The following is a 25,327-nucleotide window of genomic DNA, read 5'->3' on the forward strand; positions in this document are numbered from 1 at the left end:
GTCAAGCACTGCTCTACCAACCCGACCCACTATACATTTACAAGTATCTATGCCTGATCCCGGATTCGAACCATGGACCCTTAGTACCGCAGTCGAGCTTCAACTCAACACACGGGTGAACTTCGTTCGACCTTAACCAGAGTGAAATTTTCCGTTTGCTTTCGGGCACCAGAAAACCAAATTGCTATTGCGGTTGTTTTTCTTGAAGCGGAAATTTTAACACGAGTTTTGGTGGGTTTACAGTTAAATGGAACTAACATCCAGGAGTGAATTAATTGGAACCTGTCAGTTTTTTATCCATGCTAAAGAAATAGTTATTGTATAACGAGAAGAAGAAGTTGGGTAGACGAGTTACCGTCGTATAAAAATTATTATCGTGTTCAGTGAAGAACATATCAATTGTACCGGTGTCATATTTTTGTCCGCTGCAATTTAAGTTCAGTTCCAAGTTATTCCAGCGCGTATGCAACAATCACAAAAAAAGGGAATTGAATTTTGTCGTTGGAATTCGTAATCATAAAATTGTTATAATCGTCCGCAGTCATCGATACGCACTTCTACCCAAATATAATTTTGAAATCTACAAAAACTTGAAACATTTAACAAGCCTCCGTTACAGTACCCCCTTCTTGTTTTTAAAAGCAAAACAAATAGATGAGATTTGACCTTTGACATATCTTTCACCTGCTGATAACGAGCGGCCATTTGCTGAGAAAGGGGTCAACGAATCATAAAGGATTCTCAAAAAAGAGACAACTTTTAGCGTATTAGTTGATCACTATTTTACGCCTTTTGGGTTATATGCCCTTCAGACACTATTCAACTAATTATTATATACCGAGCCCTGTAGCTTGGGAGGTTTTCTTTTGATTGTTTTCAAGTGGATGCGAGAACTGGACCCACTTCTTGGCGTTGACATCTAACTGTATTCCAAGATAAGTGTTGCCTTATAAATTTTACTTGTAATTGGCTCTATACGTGCGAATTTAAGTCCGGAATATCAATTTGTTTATGGAAAGTTGTGTTATATTCAATAATTAGTTTGTTAATCGATCATTCTTAATTGGGGGTTTGTTAAACTGGGGAATTTCAATTGTATAGTAACGTTACTAAGGTTTGTGCGTAACGTAACGTAAGTTATAATTTTGAGTATATTTGAGGGAGTATTTTGTGTTATACGCTACCCAATAATATGTGTTAGTAGATGACGAAATTACCATAACTTCTTACGAAATTGAAGCTGTTACTTCCTGAAACTGCTTAGGTTTTTTTCTAACTTAAGGATATTAAACCATTGCAAATGAGAAAATATGAAGTAATATAACCTCAAATTTCAACGAAATTAACAGAATTTTTTATTAGGATTGTCGAAAGTTTAAGGACTTCTTCCGCAATTTTTTGGTGAAAATAAATAATTATGTATTGGAACTCTTGGTCATTGAAATTTTGAATGGATGTGTCCGTATCAGTTGAACTGATATTCAAAATTGATATAATTTAATCATTACGAGTACATATTACATTTACTATTATTACGTTACGTTACGTGTTTAATTTTGGTCCATTTTTGCAAAAGATCATAAGTATGATCTTTGATTTTGGTGAAAATCTTGACCCGAAAGTCAAATTGAGGATTTAGAACATTTACGTTACACCATGACCTTTTCATATCTCAATGTTTATTGTTCAGTTTTACTTTCTAGATTTCGGTTTAGAATATAACAATATCTCCAGAAATCGCTAAACGATCTACTCCAACATCTTCCTTTCACTTGACAAGGAATGTAGTAGAATGTGCTAAAACGAAACAAAATTCTCAGCTGTTCGCTTCCTTTTCGCGAAATTGTTCAAATTGTTTGGTATTAACTAAATGGCAACTTTATTTATATCATCCTTCCCTGGTCTCTCGCGTTATCGTTAGTCGGCTATAAAGCCCCATAAAAAGTTAATGTCCAGCAATAAATGTCTTAAATTTGTCAATTCAGATGTAATTGGTTTGAAATATTTATTCAACCTTAATGGAAAATCCAGTTTAATTGATTATGGTACATAATTAGCGAAGACCGAGCGTAAACTTTTGTATCCTACTAGGCAATAAATTGAAAAAGCTCTGCATAGAGCAGCTTATGCAATTTATGTCAACTTATCCCCATTAAAAGTTTCAAATGCGAACTTTTGTTTTGCTGTTAAGTAAATCTGAAACGGGTTTTTTGCCATCTGACGTGATCCTTGTATCCTTCTCAAGGCTCCACATACACACACCTCTCTTTGCCATTATCATATGTCAAGTACACACATGTTTGTGCGGAAAAATAGACGCTTGACTTGCAAATCAATTGCCAACTGAAGAGTTCATGAGGAATCACAGTCGAATCCTAGTCCATACGAAAAGTAACGAGATTATAAAAAGGATGCCTTCGTAGCACTTCGAAAAAATTGTAGGGGACAGTAGTATGGCATTATGGGTTTTTTATGGTAATTTCTGCCTTCAGGGTGATCATAAATTAATTTTTTAGATACTTGGAGACAGTTTTCATTTATAAAGTAGATTTTTATCCCGTCGGGGTAGGATAAAGTTCAATATACTGAAAACTTGTGCTTGTTTTAATTCAATTTTGGGTTAATTCGACATTGGTCAGTATCCGATTTACATTACTTCACTAAGTCGTTGCTAAATTGCAAGAGGACGTGACACGTGATAGACCATTGGTAGATGCATTAATGGATTTCCTTCAGAATAGACGGAGGAAATGTAATTTAAAAAACCTCCCCAAAATAACTATTTTATTTGCAATCCTTCTCGTAGTAACATTTAAATTGTTTTTACAGCCTAGCTCTCTTGCTAGGGAAGAAGACAGAGAATCAATCTTATTCAGTTTTAGGTCCGTTAATTACCCATTAATCGAAATTAGTTCCGAAACCCATTAAGAAACAAAGTTTCATAAAAAATAAACGTGTTGGCATGGGTGTCACAAGGTTGAATGTGCGTATGAAGTAGTCTTGATGTCCTCAGTACGTGTCATTGTTATTTTCAAGGAGAAACATAAACTTTTTAGGCTGGAGGGTGTTGCATACCCCCCAGACTACCCGATAGTGTGTACTTCCTTTACATATTCACATTATTCGGAACTGCACTTGCAATCATTTTTGAAGAAAACCATGGAAACCTTTTTCCCTGGGGGCTCCCTCCGGTAAAGGGAGGGCCCCATGCCTCTCCCTCCAAAATTATAACATGTATTGATACGGTTCTATACGTTTTGAAAGGAAAACGTACCACCTGGGAAAAGAGCTCTAATGTCCTCAGCACCTGTCATCGTCATTTTCAAAAGGGAATCATAAACTCTTTTAGTACCCAAACCTGCCGGTAATGTGTACTCCCTTCACACATTCACATTCTGCAGCACTTGTCATCATCATTCTCGAAGAAAAGCCATCGACACCTTTCTCCCTGGGAGTTTTGTGTGAAATACTCTCCAGGAAAAGGAGCTCCGAAGCGCGAAAATGATCGCCACAAGTACTGACGTATTGATGGTTAAACCTGCTTGATTCTTTAAAACAAGACTCGAATTTTAAAACATGTAAGCGCGATTTTCACGGTTAAAAGAGTTTTGCCTTACTCCAATCCGACGCAATTGCAAACCTAGGTCGCCTCGATTGCTATATCGCGAATCGCAGTATTTTTTTCTCTGTGACCACTAATTTGTGTTACTATTGTTTTATATGACTTGTAGTAATTAAGTCTACCATGTTTTCTCAAGAAGAAATCTTATTGGAGAGCTCCCCGAAATGAAAGAGTTTTTTGGGGTACCAAATTTTTGATGAATCTACTCCTTCATATGATACTAAGAAGCATTTTTTGCTGCATTTTCAGATGTAACAAAAAACAGTGCCAGAGACATCTCTCGAAAAATTTCCGAAGACCATTAAAAAACAAAGCCTCATAAAAAATAAACGCAGAAATAAATTCACGTCTTACACTGCAGTTGACCAGGTCCCCTTTCAAATCTTAACAAAACCACTATTAATCTGGAAAATAATTTTGAATTTTAACATATCTTTCATCATAAAAAGGACACTATTGTTCGAAATATTAAAATTTTCACTTTAAATTGTCATTAATTTTACTGGTTAATGCCTGTTATACGTTCACGTTAATTGAAAGCAATTTTGTGTTTAATTGAAAAGCTTTATGGATGTTCTCAACCGAGGGCGAAATGTAGGATTAATTATAAAGCGATTTCAATATTGAGATTAAACTAGGAACTTTACAATTTACTTATAAGAGAACTTGTTTCACAGCAATTTGTATTCTGATGTTTCTTCAAATTCGTCGTTTAATTCCTATTTCATTAAATTTATGAAATGAAATCATAACAATTCTACTCCTTGAAATTGGAGAAAACGGGAATCCATGCTGGTATAATTTTAAGACAGTAATCCCCAACCAAATCCTGATGAAGATATTACGCCAATATACGTTGGCCTAATCGCGAATAGGTATTTATTTCGTAAATACAATCCAATATGATTTTATTTATTTAACTAATAGCCAGGCGGTACCTAATTAACATAGCGATCTTGATTATAAATCAAACGTACTGTTTTAACAACGTGACAGAAACACCTCTTTGCCTTAAAATAGACGACATTTTATATTAATAAACATAGCGGTATTATACAACAAGGTCGTTGAACACCCATACCTTCATCACATTTGATCAAATTTAATGATAAGAAACAATACTCACCACCGCAGATTTTCGAGTCGGGCCTTCGGGATTCACCTGAAAATAAAAAGACTGTTAATAATTTCCCAAAATAGGGGAGCATTATAATACTATAACCGAAATATTTAGCTAAGCGGTTTGAGCGTGTGAATGGAATTTTTATGCTTTAAAAACAATTAGCCAGAAAAATATGCCTTGTCGGCTTAATGACCATTAAAAAAAAACTGCACAAATTTTTCAGGAACTTTAAGATTAGGTACCGTTTATCTATACTTGTTAATCTTCAGTATACGAATTCTTATACAGAATATGAAGTTTTTATTAATATTTACAAAGATTAAAACGCCAAGAATTTGCATCAAGCCAAATACTTTCTAAGGATCCTCACACATTTTTACTACGTAGCGCCTCGGTAAATTGCTTTAAAATATTCGAATTTAAGTAGCAAAAAATAGCAATTTTCCAAAATAGTTTATTTGCCGAAAGGCTTACCTATACGTTACAGCTAAAGAATAATTTAATCGATTAGTAGCGTTCTGTCTAACAGTCAATAAAATGTGCCCTATCTTCAGGCCTTTATAAAAGCGCATATTTTAATTTTTCATAAGGAACCCTTCCCAAAATGGACGTGACGCAGAGATATCCATCATTTTTAATTGTCTACAGGTGAAAATATCGCAGGAGGTTCAATGATATTTTGACAATTTTCTCGTAGGTTTGAACCTCCCCAAAAACTAAACGAATATTTTGGCTAGCAAATAGGGGTACAATTCATAATATCCTATTCTAAAACATTGAAATCTATATTTAGATCTTTTGGTACTTGTGTCATAAATTTTAGGAAGATTCGGTATTTGTTATGAAAAACTATTCTTCTTGGTCTAAATTAATTTTTCTATTGTTATATACAAATTTAAGGGGAGTAAAAGCGTATTATTATTATTATATTATTATATAGGAGGTACCTACCAGGACCTTTCTTATACCAGTTCTATTAGAAACGTGCGATCGCTTTGAAAATTGGTACACATGGTCTTAAGGATATAAGAAAGGCCTCTATTGCTTTTAAGTTACGTAAGACTATCCAGTTCGGTATTCAGATGTATCGGATTTTTATATTTGATTTTGTGACAATGGAAACTTTCCCTAAACATTTCTAAATTGTTCTCAAACATTTGAATAACTTAAAAGTACTGCCTTTTTTTTGAGGCCGGAAAAAAAATTGTCTGAGATCGAGATCGATCGAGAGTCCATAATTTCAAACAGTTTGAAAATTGGGCTACTAGTTCAAAAGTTACAACCCTTTGAATTTTCTTTCGAAATTGGTTTCTAGTCTATATATAACTTTTGATTGAGAAGTCTGATCGAAAAAGTACGAATTGTTTTGGATTCTACGCACCAAAATTAATAAAAAAAAGTGTTTTCCCGGGAAATTTAGGTGTAGTCAATTTTTGGTAAAAAAGGAAGGTTATACACTGCCTTTTTTGAGGCCCGCAAAAAAAATTGCCTCAGATCGACCCGGAAAAAAAATTACTTATAGAATGTGACCTGTAGAATCCATAATTTCAAACAGTTCCAAGATTGGGCTACTAGTTCAAAAGTTACAGCCCTTTGAATTTTCTTTCGGAATTGGTTTCTAGTCTATAACTTTTGATTGAGAAGTCTAATAGAAAAAGTACGAATTGTTTTGGATTCTACGCACCAAAATTAATAAGAAAAAGTGTTTTCCCGAGAAATTTTGGTGTAGTCGATTTTTGGTAAAAAAAGGAAGGTTAAGTATTCAAATCGAGATTCAAATACTATGCGAAGTATTCGAATACTTTACGAAGTATCCAAATACTTTGCGAAGTATTCGAATACTAAATATTTGTGAAAGAATTTGAGTTACAAATACAAATAGTGCTTCCATAAAAGTATTTAATTACAAAGTATTTGAATACTTTAAAGGATTTGAATACTAGAAAGTATTTACAAAATCGAATACTGCCCAGCTCTGTCCGTAGAAACCATTATTCTGCCCGCAAAATAACGTTTTTTGACCTGCACGTTAAGTTTGAGGTTTCTGACCCATCACAGGGCTGATTGCCTGCTGATCTTCTAACATTTTCCCTACAGCTTGGAAAACTGTACTTGTTAGCCCAATTCCTAAAAATCGATGCCCTAAAGATTACAAGGACCTCCGACCAATAAGAATTTTGCACACATTAATGAAGGCTTAAATCATCAGTGATTATTTCAAAAGCAACTGCAACCGTATCGTATTGAAATCATCGATCTTTTAGTGGTTAGTCGAAACGAAAAATCTTTTTACTTTTGCCTTTTGTGTTTCACCCGTATCAAATTTGGATATGTTTCTTAAATTTTATCTTGCATTCAGACCGTTTAATTTTGTTGTGGATTACCGCACCGTCACTTTTCCTTTTTCTTGCACAGTAATTTCTACAGTTTCGTTTAATTGCAAGGTAAGAGTTTTTTTTACTCCGCCTTAACTGTCAAATTTTTTCTTAAAACACAAATATCTCCAAAACGGTAAAAGATGGTCGTCTTCTAAACTGGAATAAAAAATGGGGGTTGCCATTTAAAATAAGGAAGCTGGTACCTACTTTCGGTCTAACGGGAAAAATGACAAAAAGTAGTTCTTGGCCGTGTGTGTGTATAATTTTTTATAAGAGTATCATTTTCACTTTCCATATAAGGCGAATTGTCTTTTTAGAAGAAAGACCCTGTATATTAAAGGACTAATATGGTAAATATTTCACGAAAAAGATAAAGAGTAGTATAGAATCGGTTGCTCTCTACTTAAAGTTCCAAATTAAATAGCCGATGTCAGTCCAAATCGACTTTTTTTGAGTAGTACGAGTATAGGAATAAAAGATTAGATGGAAAAATTGGGAAAGTTTTTGATTTATCTTAAACTGGAGCGTCTGTAAAGCAAAATTCATTCCTCAAAAACTAATGTACATATATTCCCATAAATCGGCTTTCCATTCTATTTAATACAATTCTTAAAAGTCATTTTGAAATAAAACAACTCTCGCCTAGTTTTTAACAAATTTTTACCGCACGCAATCTGGAACAATTTAAGAGAAATATCTAAAGAATTTAATTAAGAAACATCGCAGTATCTACGTGCGCTGCATTTTACTTTAAATAGTAAAGCAATTAACGTTGACTTCTTTTAGAAGAATTTCACAAGATGAGTCTCGTAAGAATCGAATGAGATTAAGTGGGTCATGACGGTTGAGCAAGCCGAAATAATTGAAAAATTTTGGTAAAACAAAGCAACGGTGCGGGTTAAAAAAACTGCCATCGCTTATTGCGGAGATAAATTGTAGGAGTTAGAAAATATGCAAAGTTAACAATAATAAGGAATTATAATGGCGGTTTGTTAGTTGTTAAATGGGTATGAATTGTAGATGTAAACACAACGATTTCTTAATTATATGTAGTAGACCTCCCATATGGATATAAATATAGAAGCATTCAAGCAAGGGAAACTTGTTGAGATGTTTAAATTCAAAACATGTTGGAAAATAATTAAATTAATTATATTCGATTACCTCGTCATCGTGTTGTCTCCTTTTTCTCTTGTAAACGCATTTTTCGCAAAGAAAATCACGAACAACAACGCGTCAACAAAGGACTGCTACATCCTTGTACTTTATGGGAAACTACTCAATTTAATTTGACTTGATCTTGAATGTGTTGATCAGATTTTTTAATCCACCAACAAACTTTTGGAGCTTCGAATGGCGATTACTAAACCTCAAGTTGCCAAAATTTGGCTGTTTCAATTTTCAAAAGGTATCTAGTCCAAATTTCAGCATAGCATGCATTCATATCGATGCTAGGAGCCCTTATGTGCATTTCTCGATGTGCTGGAGTATCAATTTGCAATGCGTATTACATCGCCAAAGCTATGCCCAGTAGAATTTCATGCAATTAGGTTTACGGACGGACGAACGATCTAGCGATCCGACGATTGGAAGAAACCATAAGCGTCTCACTTAAAAACCCAGCACTAACAACAGGCCCTTGAGATGATTTCTCTGTAATAAATTTTTAACGTTTTTCCTATGGGGGGAATTTGTCAGAGATAAGTCTTTTAAGGATATATTAAAGATAATACAATTTCGGATGCGGATATTGCAGGTAGATTTTTGATTTTTGATACTAGTTCGATATGAACACCATAATGACCTCGAAGCGTAGCTGGGTTGTTTTAGTTACACTAGTTTTATTAATTCCGTTCATGTCGTACGTGTAGCATTCAAAATTTAATCTATGAACCGACGATCCAAATAAATTTTATTCGCATTTTGAGTTATCTATGTAAATGTTCATCATATTTTAATTCAATTTATTAAATAAATCTGGAGGATTATTTACGAAATAAACACTTAGTTCGTTTCATTTGAATTTGTATTTCAGTGTTGGTTTTTCCTTTTAGAATTGTTTGTAATTGCGTAGTATTCGTCTTAATTTTATCACTTTTGAGTTGTTCAATTTGTATAGGTGTTAGAAAGACACATCTGGTCGTTTAATAAGTACTTTTATTATTAGGCGAAAATTAATTAACGCACGTGTGCTGGTGCTGATAACGAAGATACAGGATGTTCCACAATTGCATATTGGAGAAGTGGAGACGTTTGGCGCGTGTCGTCGAGATTGGTCATTTATTTCAAAAACTCATCAATAAATAAATTTTGGTGTAGTGGAAGTGGAAGCCCAGATAAGCCAAGAGACAACAAAAGAAACAGCTTTGGAAACAGATGCATACCCCACATGGCGTCACTATAGCGGTAACGACATCTGGAGGGTGAGGATCCCAAGAAATATCTCTCCTACCCAGCTTGGGTCACCCCCGACCAAAGTTTTCTTGGGCATATAGGATTTACAGCCCTAATGCTACATTTTGACCTTCGAGCCGGATTAGTGTACATTGGCCCTTACAACCCTAACGCTACATGTAGTCCTTCGAGCCTTTCAACGAATGAGGGCCGCATTACCATAAGGGTTCCGGTACCAGTGAAGTGCTACATTATGAAGTGAGTTTCAAGTGCCCAAAATAGCAAGTACGGAGATGGAGAGGCTGATCACGGAGCAGTTTGATCTCGCAAAAGCCGTGGAGAGGTCCTTATCCAGCCTGAAGAAACTCACAGATCATTGCCCTGCCAAAAGAGTCAGGATATGATTCCTACACCAAGAATTTCTACAAGTTGCACCCACACTTCGCCCTGTCAATGGAAGCTCCGGTTAATCCGAACCAGACGACATCTCAAATGGAGACAAGCCAAGGGGAAACGATTTTAATGCCCAATGGGACAGTAAGGGGAGCAAATGTGAGTGGTATTTGACGCCTCAGCCTTCAGAAAAAAGCAAGAACAAAATGCTGCTAACTGGTCCACAACCACAAGAGGATGTTTGTGGAAAGGATCAAATAAAAACCTCTAAAGTGGCCCCAATGAAGAAAACCCTACCGCGGTTGGAGTTTAGTAGAGCAGTACTGGGATCCTTATGCACCTTTATAAATTTGCGATACAAACTCTCTCAAAGGCCCCAAAACTTGCGTTTTTCTATATAACCTGCTTTTTTTCTATTTGTAAACATTTTCGTGTCCAAAGATGACACTGTAATCAAGATGCAAAGAACTCTGATTTCAACATCTGGTATCTGGGGTTTTTTGAACATTAATATAACCAAATGGTTTTGAAAACTCGGGAAATTCCAATATCAAAATTTTTTTTGGCAAAAAAGCCTTACACCAAAGATCTAGCTGAGAATTCTTATCTGTTATGGTTGCTGAGAAACAATGAGGTAACATAAATTTTGCATTGAGGGTTCCAAACGCCGCTAGTCTTGCTTTATTTGGAAAAAAAGTGTTTTTGTTGACACACTCTAAACTATAATTTTCAAGGTTCCAAACATCCGATAATAACATGTTCATTAGTAACTCATTTCTCAAGAATCAACAGATTAAGTACCCAATTAAGAAGCAAAGTCTTTGTTGCCCAATTTAAAATCACCTTTGTTGCGTCTGTCATCAGTTGTGTACAAATAATCGGGGCAGAGTTCGTTCCAATTTTAAATATAAATAGCACTGGGCTTGTAATTAGTATTATTATTATAGTGCTTTTTATTGGTATCTCATCAGCCGCAAGAATGAAATCGATTTTGCTAGCTCTGCTAATAGTGCCACTCATCTCGTCTCTGAAGGTAGGTTTGAAAAGTGAGTGAGAATTCTTTAGTAATTTCGTAGGTGGACCCTGAAAAAATAGAATGGTGGGAAAGCGTCATTAAACCACACGTTGAAAAATGTAAGGTTGAAACAAAAGTGGACCCAAATTTCGTCGACAGAATGAAATTTCTGGAATTTCCCGATGAACCCAACTTTAGATGTTTCGTGAAATGTCTGTATACAGGAATTGGCGTGATTGATTCAGAAGGGCGCGTTAACGTTGAAAAAGTTGCGGAAAAGTTAACTTTCAACAGTTTGGAAAAGGCGGAATCTTGCAAGAGAAAAGCTGAAGCAAAACGCGACTCTTGCGAACGCCCATACCGACTTTTGCTTTGTATTGTACGGGCCGCTTCTGATAAGCCGGAATCAGATTAACCGCACAGTGACTGATCAATTTTGGACCTATAAACAACGAATGTATCAAACAAATTTGCTAATTTCATAACTCTATTAAAGGTGTACTGTTATTGGGAGTTTTAATTTTCATTTTCATGCCATGACTTTATCATCTTCTTCGAAAGATTAGGGCCGAAAAATTCGATTCCAGAATTTCAGCTTCTGATTTCAAAGGTTAGTAATTTTACACCATACCTTCTCTTGCCCTTTTGTAGAATTGATCTCAAGTTGGCAGAGCACATGGTAATTTGGAAGAAGGAGGTACATTTCAGTTATCATTTTATTATATAGCATGATTTTTCCTCATTTTTCTCTCCCCCCTTTTGGAGCAGTGTCATGCTGAGCCACTCTAAAATTATCAGAACAGGGAGAAACAATACACTTGAATGGGGGTGCTACATTCGAAAGAAATAATTATCCTAACCTGAATATTATTGTATTCAATCTTTGTCGCATCTCTCTCAGATCCTTCGGGAATATGTTAACTCAGTCCCGAATCTGTTTTAAAAAAGTTTTCCAAATCATTCACGAACGTTTCCTGGATCTTTTCTGAATGTGCCACGGATCATTTACACTGAATGAATTTGAAATCTTCCCATAAACTTTCCCTGGTCTTTATAGGATTTTTTTTGCATCTTGTTGTTTGTAGAATCTATGAGGATTGGGATTAAAGAAAATCTTTTTAAACACGTTTTTTTTTAATTTTTTTATATTTTTATATTTTTTTTTATATTTATTTTTATTTATATGTTTAAAAAAGATTTTCTTTAATCCCAATCCTCATTATACAACATGTTTAAAGAACGATGGAACAATACATCAATCGAATTGTAGAATCTAGTAGTGAAATTTTAACCAACGTTTTTCCTCCAAAGGGGAATTCTGACGACTTCTAGTAAATGAAAATATGGCAACCTAAAGGGAAATTGATTCATACTTTCAGATTGATTCGATTTTATGTTGCCGATAAACACTTTTTCTTTTCCTCGAACCGCAGCGGATAAAGATTTCCTAGGATTCCTCAATTTACTATAATGAACTGATTAATTACCTTTCGTATAAGAAAAAAATTATGAAATCCTATTTGAAAATGTCGCTATAAGTACGCAAGCAGTACAAGTATAAATACCGACCCAAATAACTTCGCGTTTCTTTATAAGGGAACGAGAAATACAGGGAATCTCACTTTGCTCTATATGGAGAGCGTGTAACAATAACAAATTAAATCAATACCCATTTTATGTTACGACTTTTTAAGTGGGAATATTCAAATGGGAATAGAGAAACTGCACTCCATACCCGTAGAAATTTCGGAATTCGAAAAATTCATATAATTTAAACAAATTACATAAGATGTATTTCAGAAAATCTCGTCGATGATTTAATGTGATTATTAGTCGTACCAAATAAGGAATTAGAAATGAAAAGTACCCTCTGGTGTGCTAAATCAATGCATAAAATGGTGGTAAATAATCTCGTTCTTTTACGCGTTTTTATTATATATAACCATTGAATAATAATTATTCAATGATATAACTAACTAATCACTGAGCCGATCGATTATTTATGGACGACGATTTTTTCTACGTGCGCTTTATTAATCCGTTTCTGCGTTTCCTTGAGAAACATCCTACGTATCACCTCGGGGACCGATTTCATCTAATCGATCCGTAAAGGAAGTGCGTTTAATTAACATTTAAATAAAAGGTATACATTAAGTGCAAATTTTTGTGCTTGTAGGTACACTTAAAATTATTCATAATCAAGTGATGGAATAAAAAACAATTATGTTAGAATTTTCAGTTAATAAAATGTTGTATTCGTTGTAATTAAAATTGATTCACCAAATCGCAAACCGTTTTTGCACTGCCAAAATTCAGTACATGGTCCTTCGAGCCGGATGTTGTCAGTGCAAAAACAATTCGGTACGCGATTTGGTGAATCAATTTTAATTACAACGAATTATTAACTGACAATTCTAACATAATAATAACATAACACAAAACACCCTATCTTTAAAAAAAAGATGAAACATAACTTATGATACGAGATTTGCTATTTTCTGCCAAGTTCGTCAAACTAAAGTGCAAAGGCTTGTTTAATGGTTGCAATTAGCACACCTAATTCCAAATTTAAATGCAGATTCTTTGCAAATCATTGTTTTGACCTGTATCGGTAACCGATATATCGCGAAGAACGGAACATGAAGCCCACCTTAATACTGTTTGTCATGTGTAGGTCTGACAGCGAGAAGGCTGTTCTTGATCGATCTTATCTATTTCGGATAAACCGACTTTGAAATGTATGCATTAAATGTGTTATCGTCGACAAGAATCGCAAGGAACGGTTTCAACAAATTAACGTCCTTGTTCGGTCGTGATATTTCTCTATTACACGCCAGTGTATTAGAAATATTCACATCAATTCAAACAAAGAAGTAGATAAAAAAACAGAAAATGAATAAATTTGTTTATAATGTAAGTCGGGCGCGTCATTTAAATTGAAAAATTTACTTAATAAGGATTGGGCAATAAACGTGAAACTATCCAAGGCAAACCAAAATAATAGGATTTTTTTTTAATATGTACAATCAGGCCAAAGATTCTGTAAAATGCCTTGAGGTGCTTCTTTATGCTACTCTGCTGGTGATAACTATACTATATTTAACTTTTTTATTTGCTTCTTTTGGGCTCAAAAGGCAGTGAAAAAACCTCTGGGATTTAGATGATTTTAATTAATATCAGTTTCAAAGTCACATTTCATTTTCTATACAAAAATAAGTGAATGAATAAACTTCATATAGAATAACTTGAGTTCTCTAATATCAATAGAAATTTTCTAATCTTGAGCGGCTGCTGCTAGTTTTTTTAAGCAAAAATTTATGATTCAGGAAACAGGATGAAAGTGCAAAGTTTAGGGAAAAGATTTGGGACTGATTCGAGAATTATTACTAGTCAAAAAGCTTGAGCTTTTAGTTTAAGAAGATTAATATTTATATATATCGGACAATTTTTGATTCAAAAAATAAAGAGTTTTAAAATTTTACTTTGGAAGTAAAACGGTCATGATCAAAATTGAGGAATATATATAATTAAACTGCTTTTTTTGAATGAGTGAAAAAGTGCCAATCTAATCGGAAAACATTTTGGAACCGATTCGAGAATTAAATTCTAAATATTTAATCTATAAACATATGCAAATACAAGATACAATTTCAAATGTGAACTTTCAAGACTAATAAAAAAGCTCATCCAAATAAAAAAAATAAATAAATTTTACTTCCGAGAATTATTTTTTATTTTTTTTCTCGATAACGGTCGCAAATAAGAAAAAATGACTCAAAAGTTTCCAAACAAATCAGAAAACAAAACTCTTATTTGACTGTCTACCAGTTGCGCACTGAAAAGTTCAGTGGTAGAAGATGGAACATTAGCCCTGAAAAATATTCTGCAGATTCTCGCTACCATTGACATGACCAATGATGTAAGCCCTTCAACGTAACTTTTATTTCAAATTTGAGCAAACTGTTTCAAAAATATAAACAAAAGACTTAAAAAATGATAAAATTTTTACACCCTGTAGATCGGTAGCGTTTGCAGATACCAAACTTTTAGCCATAAAATAAAATAAAAATATGTGTGAAATTTGAAGAGTTAGGTTATTTATCATTAAATAATGAAGTGGGAAGTGAGATTACATTAAAAGGTTCTAACTAAAAGTCGACAAACAATAGTTCACTGTCTTTTGGTACAGTACAGTACAGTAGAGAAAAATATTGTTATCAGAAATTGAAGATCATACAATTTTACATAAATTTGATATATATAGTTCTCTTTTGGAAAATTTTTATTTAAAAAAAATATAGAGCTCCAAAGTTGCCTATATTTTGAAGGATTCTGAAATTTTTATGTACCTATTTGTTACTGGTAATCTAGGGAATATATGTCTGTATAGGAAATATTCATAATGGTCATTCTCGTATTTCAGTTTAGTTTCTATCAGCTCCTACAAAAAGAGATGATTATTTCAACCCCCTATAATGGTGATTGTTCAACTATTTAACAGTATATCGCTTTCGAGCATAATTAAAAATTATTTTATATGAATATGAGTAGGTAGTAAATATTGTTGTGTAAAGGTAACCAACGTCATGTAGACGTTATTTCGGTTAAACATCAATCCTGTATATAAAAGTATTTCAATTTATTAAATAAATCTGAGAAATATTTACGAAATAAGAAAGCAAAGGTGCTTCTGGAGAAAACGATGCTTTTCTTTCTCGCAGGGAAATTTTGTTTCATTGTGTTTCGGAATAAATTTTATCATTGTCAATCGATTAATTATTGTGTGTTTATTCGAAATTTCATAATTCTTCAAAATATGAGCAAGAGTTATATCTTTTTTTAAACATTTCAAAAAAAGAAGTATATTGCTATGTAAACAATGTTGATGTTGACGTTTAGATTTGGTCCAGACGCCTGAAGTTAATGACGAGTCATTAATCGTTAATCAAACTTTCGTTTCAATTTATTTAATTAATCTGGTTGGGTTTTAAGTGTAAACAAAAAGCGAGCATGCATTTCTATTTGTATCCAAGTGGTTTGTTTTGTTTCGTTGTAAAATATTATTTCCTAGAATTGTTAAATGTAAATGCTTTGTTAAATCATGTGGCAGTTCTTATTTAATTTATGGGCACTTTGATTATTTTTATAAAAGTTTGACATACCTAATTTAGTAGCGAAAAGATTGCACTTAATCGGCAAAAAATTGCGTGTTTTCGTACGAAATTGTTATCTGAAATAAGACAATTCTCTCAATTCCGCCTACGTGACTACAGGAGCGCCAAGAAACGGAGTTGGTTGTCATGTTGCTACGTCCCGTTAATTGGATGAAGTTCTTTTCGAATTTTGGAAGGAGGGAAGACACGTTAAATACTAGAGTTAGCTTAAGAAAGGAGCCTTTTTCAAATTTCGAGGCCGAGTTGCTGTTCGTTGAAATCCTAGAAGACGCGCGTGCAGCTTTAGATTTCGTTTCGTTCATCAAGTAAAATTCATTACGTAAGAATCAGGAAGTTATCTGATTGAACAGTTTTAGAAGAGAAACATAAAAAGTTTGGGAATAGCGGTTTTTCATTGAAGTTGTCCGGACAGCCATCGTTTGGCCAGCCAGTTCAATTCAAATTAAGTTCAATTACGTTCCTGTGACCGGATCAGAAAATCAGTTAAAGAACAAGTTCGTGTGTTAGTGGTTTGTGTGCCCGGATTTTTGGGATTTTAACAGAAACTGCAAGTAGTTTTAAAATTTCATTATTTTGTTTAATTGTAATGGAACGCTTATACGAGGTAAACGGACCTTGTAGTCCATTTTAAATGTTAGATTTTTATGAGTATTTAATTTGTGTGTTTAAAATAAATTTTGTTTTTTGTGAGTACATGTAAATCTTGTGTTTATTCCAGCCCTTTAACGATCCAGATACATACATGTCTTATGCTCAATTATAATTTATTTTGTTGATCAGTACCCAAAAGTTTTCAAGACGTCTACAAACTTTGTGTATCGCGGCCATTATTTGCCTTAGAATTTGGAATTTGAAGTCGAGATTAAAATTTTCCATTGTGCCGGGATTCGGATGTGTCCGGGGAGGATTTTAAAGAGAGAGGTTTAAGGTGTTTTGCCACCAATATCAATAATAATATTTTTTTCTAAAGTGCACCTCTGCAAAACTAGGAAACCAATCAAATTTCTGGGGGTATGGGGGTGGTACGGAGAAACACAAGGGATGGGAGGCCGAAAACTTGGATTCTTAACCACCAGATGACTCTATGACATTCAAGAAAAATTGGAAGTACTTCTCATTTTGCAAGTTCAAAGTCTCTATCCCTGGACTAAAGATATTTGAGTATTTTTCAGAGCGTTCGAAGGCTTTAAAGAACAATCAGGCACTTTCTAAATCCCGGCAGCGCTTCAAAACCTTAAAAACAATGGAAGACGACTTTATAAGCTTCACGAAAGCCCTATAAAATATCTAAAGATCTGAAGAAAGCCCTCAAAGCGCGTATTGGTGTTTTTGTTTACCTTTTTGTAACCTCTGTGACAACAAGGGGCCCTTTTGTGCATTTCAAATAAGGTACCCTGTATTAATCACATGGTTTCCGTTATGTTTACCTCCCACAATGGCCTAATAATTTCACTTTTAAAAAAATGAGCAGTCGAACACTGTATTTCAAATTTTTTCTTAATATATGTATTCTTCTCCCATATGGATAGTATAAAAAATTAGAACTTCTTTGAGTATCTTAAAGAAAGTAAACAGTTTTACAGCTGACATATCACACAATCCATTCTGTAAAGATAAATGCAAATTAACTCCAATGAAACTATGAGAGGAACAATTGTTTTGAAGACTACCATAAATTTACGCACTTACTTTACGACTTTCGACATATTGAGCCTAATGTACTTATCTTCACTTTATAGTTTGAATATTTCGCAAAACTTTTGAAAATAATTTCTCGCATGACACAAGTCGCGGGGAGATTTCTCAGATAGCGCCAAATAAACGTACCTATTTATGAATAAACAAAACAGGCTTTCATTAATCATACACAATAAATCTAGTTAAGGGGAATATCTTAAAATGTAATGGCTATAAACTAATGTAAGATGTCTCGGAAATGCCATACTAGTAAGAAATATAATGACGTAAATGCAACACCACACCGTTACTATCGTGGGTGCTTTGCCGCATATTAAAATCCAAGAATTCCTTATTACCATGCAGGTCAATTTCTGTTCAGATTGTTTATAAATTTACAAGCTTTGAACAATAATTAATAATAATCACTTTTTGCCCTTTCTATTCCTTCTAAACGTAAACGTAGATTTTTAGATGATTTCTTTTCAAACAGAAACAATTGCTGGAAAACTCCAAACTTTTAAACAATCAGGAATTTTTCTGAAAATCTTTTGTCCTTGAATACCTTTTTTGATTTCGTTGAAACCGAAATTTTATTAGAAATAGTATATTATTATATATCAAGGGACTGAAGTGTGTGTTTTAATCCCCAAGATGAAGATTGTTGCCCGAAACGTAGTTGAGGTGAGGGATTAGGACATTTTAAAATTTTAAACGGGGCCCTCGTACACACTTGGACGAAATAAACGAAATAATTTGTTATTACACTTATATGTAGACAAATTAAAGCGTTTCAATCCTTTGGAAGAAGAAAGCTTATTTCAATGTTTGAAACTCCAGGTCTGAAGTTAGACGTTTGAAGTATTAACTTGACATTTTGACTTTAATACTACGAAGTTGCATTGCAATTCAGATCTAAGCCCTATCTCTGTAACCTTTTGAGGACAGAGGAGTAAGGGGGAAATTATGAAATTATAAAATGGGAAGGGATTTATTTTTTAAAAGGCAGTTACCAATTAGAGTTGCTTGTACGTCCTTCACACGCAATCTACTGAAGAATAGCGTCCTACCTTAATGCGCAACGTTTTGAAAATAGTTATAGCGCACACGGACGGATGGACGGACAACATTATAAAACTATAAAGGATCTGAAGGTTCTTAATAAAACTCTGGTCTGAAATCTTTCGTTTTTGCGCTACGTCCCAGGTCGTTCATAATTTTGGACTTTCTGTCCGTCAATCCGTCCGTTCGTCTCGCGAACGGTTTGGAATTTTGCAATTCTGTTTTCAGTAATAGGTAGACAATGATCAAGGGACTAACTGATCTTCAGCATCCACCGTTGGACCTGAATATAGGGAAGATTTCTGAGAATCTCCACGGTTAGACGGTGGGCGGAATCAGTTACAAAAGTAACTCCTCTTCTTGTTTGTCGAGTAGACGATGAGGGTGGTTATCGGTATTTCGAAATGCGGAACTGGGTCAGAGTAGAATTGCGGGTGTAGCTTTTGTTTGTTGTGTTTAAAAAATGTATTTAGTTTCTTGTACTATTAACCAATGAATTCAATGTAACAATTTGTATTTATTTACATCTTGCGTAAAATATTTGTTATTGAAGCAAGGCGTTTTGTTTTGAGTATCGCTTTCTTAATCATGTTTGTTTGTTATACTGCACAGGTCATTATACCTTTATATTGTTTATTAAATATTTATTTCTGTATTCACGCTGAAGTTTATTATAATTGTGATGTTAATGTGCATAGATGCATTTTGATGTTTTTTATGTACATGCAATTTACCATTTTCCGATTTGTTTTACCTAAATTGATCGTAGATTTGGGTAGTGTGTTTTGTAGTGAATTCATTGATCACGTTTCGCACTTTTATTGTATTTATGATGGCTCTTGTGTCTCGTTCTTGTTGATTTACTGCAATAGATTCGATTACCTGATTTTATCGTACAATTTGAAATGTCTGTTTGTGTTTTCTCTTGTATTTTGTTGCCGTACATTAGTTATTTCATGTATTTGTGTGGGCTATGCCGGAATTTTTGTCCCGAAGAAGGTTTTTCCCCTGGTGACGCCTTGTTGTGTGCGTAACATATTTATTTGTTCTTGTCTTTTCTTACGCGCAATATTCTGGATTTTATTCAATTTCCCTCCCGATTATATTTCACGTCCCAACACATAAAAAAACCGATTACAAGTAGCCATCTACAATATTCCACATCGAGCTGCCTGCTCCCGAGATTCAAAAGTGCCGCGAAAAGTCTGTCGTTACTACTTGAAGGTTCGGTGGCTCTGCTCGTAGGTTTTCCCCAGAGTTACCAATTGAACTATAGGGTAAGTCCATCGACATATAATAAATGGACTGCACGTGCCAATGACAAGCGCAAATACTGCAGGTGAGAGAGAAGGGAAATCTAAAAGGGCAAGCTGTCTCTTACGGTTACGCATCTGATTGGTTCTTTCAGTTTAATTTGAATGCGATCAACAGAAGCTTGCCTTCTTAGATTCCCCTTCTCTCTCTCACCTGCAGAGTCCGCGCTTATCATTGGCACGCGCAGTCCATTTATTATATGTCGATGGGTAAGTCACGATTGCAGTGCCGAATTGGGGGACCCCTAGGATTATTACAACAGATACGGCCGGTATCATAAAGCCACACTTAACTATTTTGTCAGCTAACAATGTGATTTTGAAAGAATAACATCATTCTTTGCAAAAACATCCAATCAGATGCCTTAGCAACATCTTCTTTCGGTATTTTCCCGGAATACAAAAGGAACATCAGCTCACGGATGCAATTTTACTTCCACGTTTGGAACACCACATCTTTCTTCGAAAATTGATGCATATTTTTTGAAAATGTCTTAGTGATTGCATTTATGCCTACCCAAGAGCGAATTGCTTGCGGCTATCTATTAAGGCTGATTCCGATTCCACGAATCCAGATCCTTTCAAGCAAAGCATCATGCCGTCCTGGCACTATAAACAGATCAACCTCCTCTCCTCCTAATCCTGTTGCTTTCTTGAGGACGCCATCAAAATCCTCGAGATTTGTGTCCTGCAGTAGTTGCTTACGTATACAATTTAAACGCACTTGGTTGCCACAAGAGCGAAGGTTACATTAATTATGTAATATTATGCCTTTCGTAATTCTTTATTACACAAATATTTATATGGAGACGAAATAAACCAATCAGTTTAGTGATTGTGTGAGGAAAACAAACTAAAGGTCTATAGACGGTTATGCCTATAAATTGCTCAAGAGTACTAAAATGAATACTGTTCCATCATGAAAGCCGTAATAATATGTTTACTTCTTCCTTTGGCACTTGGCTTTGTAAGTACAGTGTATATTGCTTGTAAAAATGGGAATTATTATTACCATGTTACAATTTAAGCATAATTTCAATACAAAATTGTTTTAGAAATTCGATATTCCAACGGAAACAATGCTTCGTTGGGAACACCTGATCGAGCCTTTTAAGCTAGGATGCATACAAGAAAGCGGTATTGATTACGATGCAGGACTTAACGTGTTGTTGCGTATGCAACTTCCAGACGATGAGAATGGCCAATGTTATTTGAAATGTCTTGCCGAACGCGTAGAGATTTACGACGGGAAAAGTCACAATTTTATTAAGGAAAGAGTAATTGAGAAACTTGGTACGACGGAAGAGATGTTCGAGGAATGCTTCGCGACTTTTCCGCACACGGAAGATTGTAAGATTGTGCACGCTGCAGCACAATGTATTGTGAGCAAATTGGCAGTACCTATAGTTTAACACTAGAATTCATCCATTGAGGTTCCATAGGAATGCTTTCTTAGTACTGAAGGCTATTTGGAAGAGTCGGGGTGCATTTGGAGTTAAGTTTCTTTTGGGAATTTCCTTTTGATGAACACAGTGCGTCGTTTCATTATGGAACTGTAAATGTAAAAATTAGTTTGTAGTTTAATGGTATCAAAATCATCACCAATTCCTATGAATGAGTTGAAAATTCTTTTGGATGTTTAGTTATAGCTTTTGAAAAAAAAACCTTCAATGTGAATTGTGAAAGTTTTTTATCACTGACGCATTGAAATTGGTTGCCTGAGATATTAGCAATAAAACAGGTTAAAGGTCTATTTGATCAAAACACTTGGTCACTCTAAAACATTTAAGCCAAGAATACGGCATGGCCAAAGTAATAATTCTGTGTCTAATTCTTCCTTTAACATTTGGCGTTGTAAGTACCTCAAAATAATACTTTTGAAACTACGTGAGTGTCTATTTTAGAAATTTAACGTCGAAACCGAAACACTCTTACGGTTGGAAGCTCAGATAATTCCGTATAAACTAGGATGCATATTTGAAAGTGGAGTTTCCTTCCCTATAGCACTTGATTACAATCTGTTAAGGAAAAAACTTCAGGACAACGAAAATGCCCAATGTTACCTAAAGTGTCTCGCTAAACGATTAGGGTTTTACGACTCTAAGAATCGTACATTTGTTAAAGAAACCGTAATGGAGGAAATGGGCGCAACAGAGGAGGTATTCCAGGAATGCTCTGTACGGACTGAGGACGCAGACGACTGTAAGATAGTATCCACAGCTGGAGAATGTATTTTACAAAGCATGCAACTACACTTTGGTAATCTTCAATTGTTAAAATAAACAAAAATTATAAAATGCGTATTTTCTTGGAGAAAACTGATATTGTTCCCCATTATCACGAACTTAAGGTTAGGGGTTAAGGCTATAAATTAAACTTCCAAATTATAAAAACAAAAGTTGCGGCATAAGTACCAGTTAAAAATGAAAATCGTTAGCGTCGCACTTTGCCTGGTTCTTCCTTACGCAATTGGCTTTGTAAGTATGCCATTTCTACTGATCTATCAATTCCCGCCGTTTTAGACATATAACGTTCCACCCGACAAATTACGTTATTGGGACAACCTCATAGAACAACACAAGCAGGAATGCATGGAGGAAAATGGGATTGATCCTAAAGTGGGACAAACATTTTTGTTAAGTCAAGAAATACCAGACGAGGAGAATTATCGATGTTATATGAAATGTCTTGCTAAGGCTACAGGGATTTACGATACGACTAATCATGTTTATCTGAAAGAGAGTACAATGACAAATCTTGGTATAACAGAAGAGATATTCTATGAATGCTTCCAGCGGGATGGAGAAGATGACTGTGACAAGGTACACTCGTCCGTAGAGTGCCTTATGCAGAAATTCATAGTTTGACTTGTTCAAATTAAAAATGTTTTAGTGTTTCCGTTTCTTTTTCTTAAACAAACTTTAGAGGGTGGTTGTGACAGATTAAGGGTATACATCCTTGCTTGTAGGAAACTCTAGATTCTCTATTTTGAATTACGATAGGAGCGTGGACAGGGTCCAAGCGTACCAAGGCCTCACATTCGTGCCCTTTGTATGTGGTGTGCCGTCTTATCGTCTATGTCACATGCTCTACAAGATGATGATTCAACCAAACCGACCCGGTGGATGTTGCTTGTAAGAAGCTATAATTGTTTATAATCGGACTATCCACTATCGCAACTAAATCATCATCCTGTCTGTTTATCATACAAAGTCTACAATGACTCATAAATATTGCCTATCACAGCTTCTAAAGTGAAAGATTATTGAAACATTGCTGTTGCATTCTTTAATTAAAAACAAGACATAATCTTGATCGACATAATTGTCTCTGTCTCTGGAGTGACAGGTTTTTTTGGAACAGTAAGGTTTTTTTAACAGATCTCAAGAGTTTTAAAACAAACTTCAAGAGCTGCCAAGAACCATAAAGAGTCTTTTGGAGCAATTTCAAAAGGACTTTGAAGAAGAAGGCTTCGGAGCCTTAAATACCTTAGAAGGCTTTTAGTAAATAATTTGAGTATTTAAGAATACATTACGTTCTTTAAGAGATGAGCCTTTAAGTCAGTTAATATATTTACTGATGTATCGGTTAATGGGTTTATACAAATACATGGATTTCACTTAATTCTAATTTAGTAAAGACTCGTTTACAGATTTTTTTGCGCTAGACAACTATGACTCATGCTTCCTAATTTTACCACTAATTTTCAGTACTGATTTATGGATGCTATTGTTACGTAATTACTGATGAGCGCATTGATAATATGTAGTCTAATTAATTTTAATTTAAAGGTTGGTCTACAGAATTTTTGCGGCAATTAATTACCGACTGATGCTTTCTAATTTTACCCATAAATTGAGGATGTAATTATTACGTAATTTCTGTTGAGAGCGTTACAAATATGCGGTCTAATTAATTTTAATTTAAAGTCTGCCGTACATAATTTCGTGCGCCAATTAATGAACGACTAACGCTTTCTAATTTTACCCCTAAATTTTAAAATTAAATTTAGGATGTAATTGTTACATATTTCTGTTGACAGCGTTACAAATATGCAGTCTAATTAATTTTAATTTTTCGACTGATGCTTTTTAATTTTACCCCGAAAATTTTAAGGCTAAATTGGGAATAATATTGTTACGTAGTTTCTGTAGTACAAATATGCAGTCTAACTAATTTTAACTCGAAGGCTCGCCTACAGAATTTTTTGCGCAAATTAATTATCCCCTGGTGCTTTTTAATTTTACTCCTAAACGTTAGGGTTAAATTGAGAATGTAATTGTTACCTAATTTCTGTTTAGAGCACTACAAACATGCAGTCTAATTAATTTTTATTTAAAGTTGGCGTATATTAATTTTTGACTGAAATTAATTATCAACTGATGCTTCTTAATTTTACCCCTAAATGTTAAGGCTAAATTGGGGATGATATTTTTACCTAACTTAGGTTGAGAACATTACAAATATGCAGTCTTTTAATTTTAAGTTAAAGTCTGGCGTGCATAGTTTTTTGTGGCAATTAATTATCGACTGATGCGTTCTAATTTTGCTCCTAGCCTTTAGGTTAAATTAAGGATGTAATTGTTACCTAATTTCTGTTAAAAGCATTACAAATATATAGTCTAATTAATTTTAATTTGAAGGTTTGTGTACGGAATTTTCACCTAATTCCTGTTGAGAACATTGTCTAATTAATTTTAATGTAAGGGCTGGTGTACAGAATTTTTTGCGCCATTTAATTATCTACTGATGCTTTCTAATTTTACCGCTAAATTTTAAACTTAAATTGACGACATAATTGTCACCTAATTTCTGTTGAGAGCATCGTAAATATGCATTATAATTAATTTTAATTTATAAGCTGGCGTACAGAATTTTTTGCACGAAGGAATTATTGACTGATGATTTTTTAATTTTACCCCTAAATTTTAAAGTTAAATTGAGTATGTAATTTTTACCTAATTTCTTGTGCGCCATTTAATTATCGCCTGATTCAAGATTGAATTGTGGATGGTATTGTTATTTAATTTCTACTGAGGGTATACATGCACTCAAATTATCGTCTTTAATTTTGGTTTGAGGAGACGCTATCTTTATACAAAAAAGACACTGAAATAAAATTCACAATGGAAAATGAAAGCTGTCGCCATTTTGAAACACATACTACAGAAGCGGA

At 34.3% G+C, this 25,327-nt stretch overlaps 4 protein-coding genes across 4 annotated transcripts in view; 3 read left to right on the plus strand and 1 right to left on the minus strand.

Moving 5' to 3' along the window:
- The window catches only part of LOC116159660 (beta-mannosidase-like), a 503,499-nt gene that overhangs the window by 188,187 nt on the left and 289,985 nt on the right, over positions 1-25,327 (minus strand). The gene's annotated exons all lie outside the window — the stretch shown is intronic.
- Positions 10,743-11,432, plus strand: LOC116159675 (general odorant-binding protein 69a-like). The gene is made up of 2 exons (XM_031472710.1): positions 10,743-10,943; positions 10,987-11,432. Exons 1-2 carry the CDS (start codon positions 10,890-10,892, stop codon positions 11,338-11,340), a joined length of 408 nt encoding a protein of 135 aa, XP_031328570.1. The 5' UTR covers positions 10,743-10,889; the 3' UTR covers positions 11,341-11,432.
- LOC116159672 lies at positions 21,568-22,450 on the plus strand. The gene is made up of 2 exons (XM_031472706.1): positions 21,568-22,005; positions 22,056-22,450. The coding sequence occupies exons 1-2, from the start codon at positions 21,955-21,957 to the stop codon at positions 22,431-22,433; spliced, it is 429 nt and encodes a 142-aa protein (XP_031328566.1). The 5' UTR covers positions 21,568-21,954; the 3' UTR covers positions 22,434-22,450.
- On the plus strand, positions 22,544-23,047 carry LOC116159676. Its single transcript, XM_031472711.1, has 2 exons — positions 22,544-22,628; positions 22,674-23,047. The coding sequence occupies exons 1-2, from the start codon at positions 22,575-22,577 to the stop codon at positions 23,016-23,018; spliced, it is 399 nt and encodes a 132-aa protein (XP_031328571.1). The 5' UTR covers positions 22,544-22,574; the 3' UTR covers positions 23,019-23,047.

Source organism: Photinus pyralis, unplaced genomic scaffold, assembly GCF_008802855.1.
Source record: "Photinus pyralis isolate 1611_PpyrPB1 unplaced genomic scaffold, Ppyr1.3 Ppyr1.4_LG1, whole genome shotgun sequence".
In the NCBI taxonomy this organism is placed as follows: Eukaryota; Metazoa; Arthropoda; class Insecta; order Coleoptera; family Lampyridae; genus Photinus; species Photinus pyralis.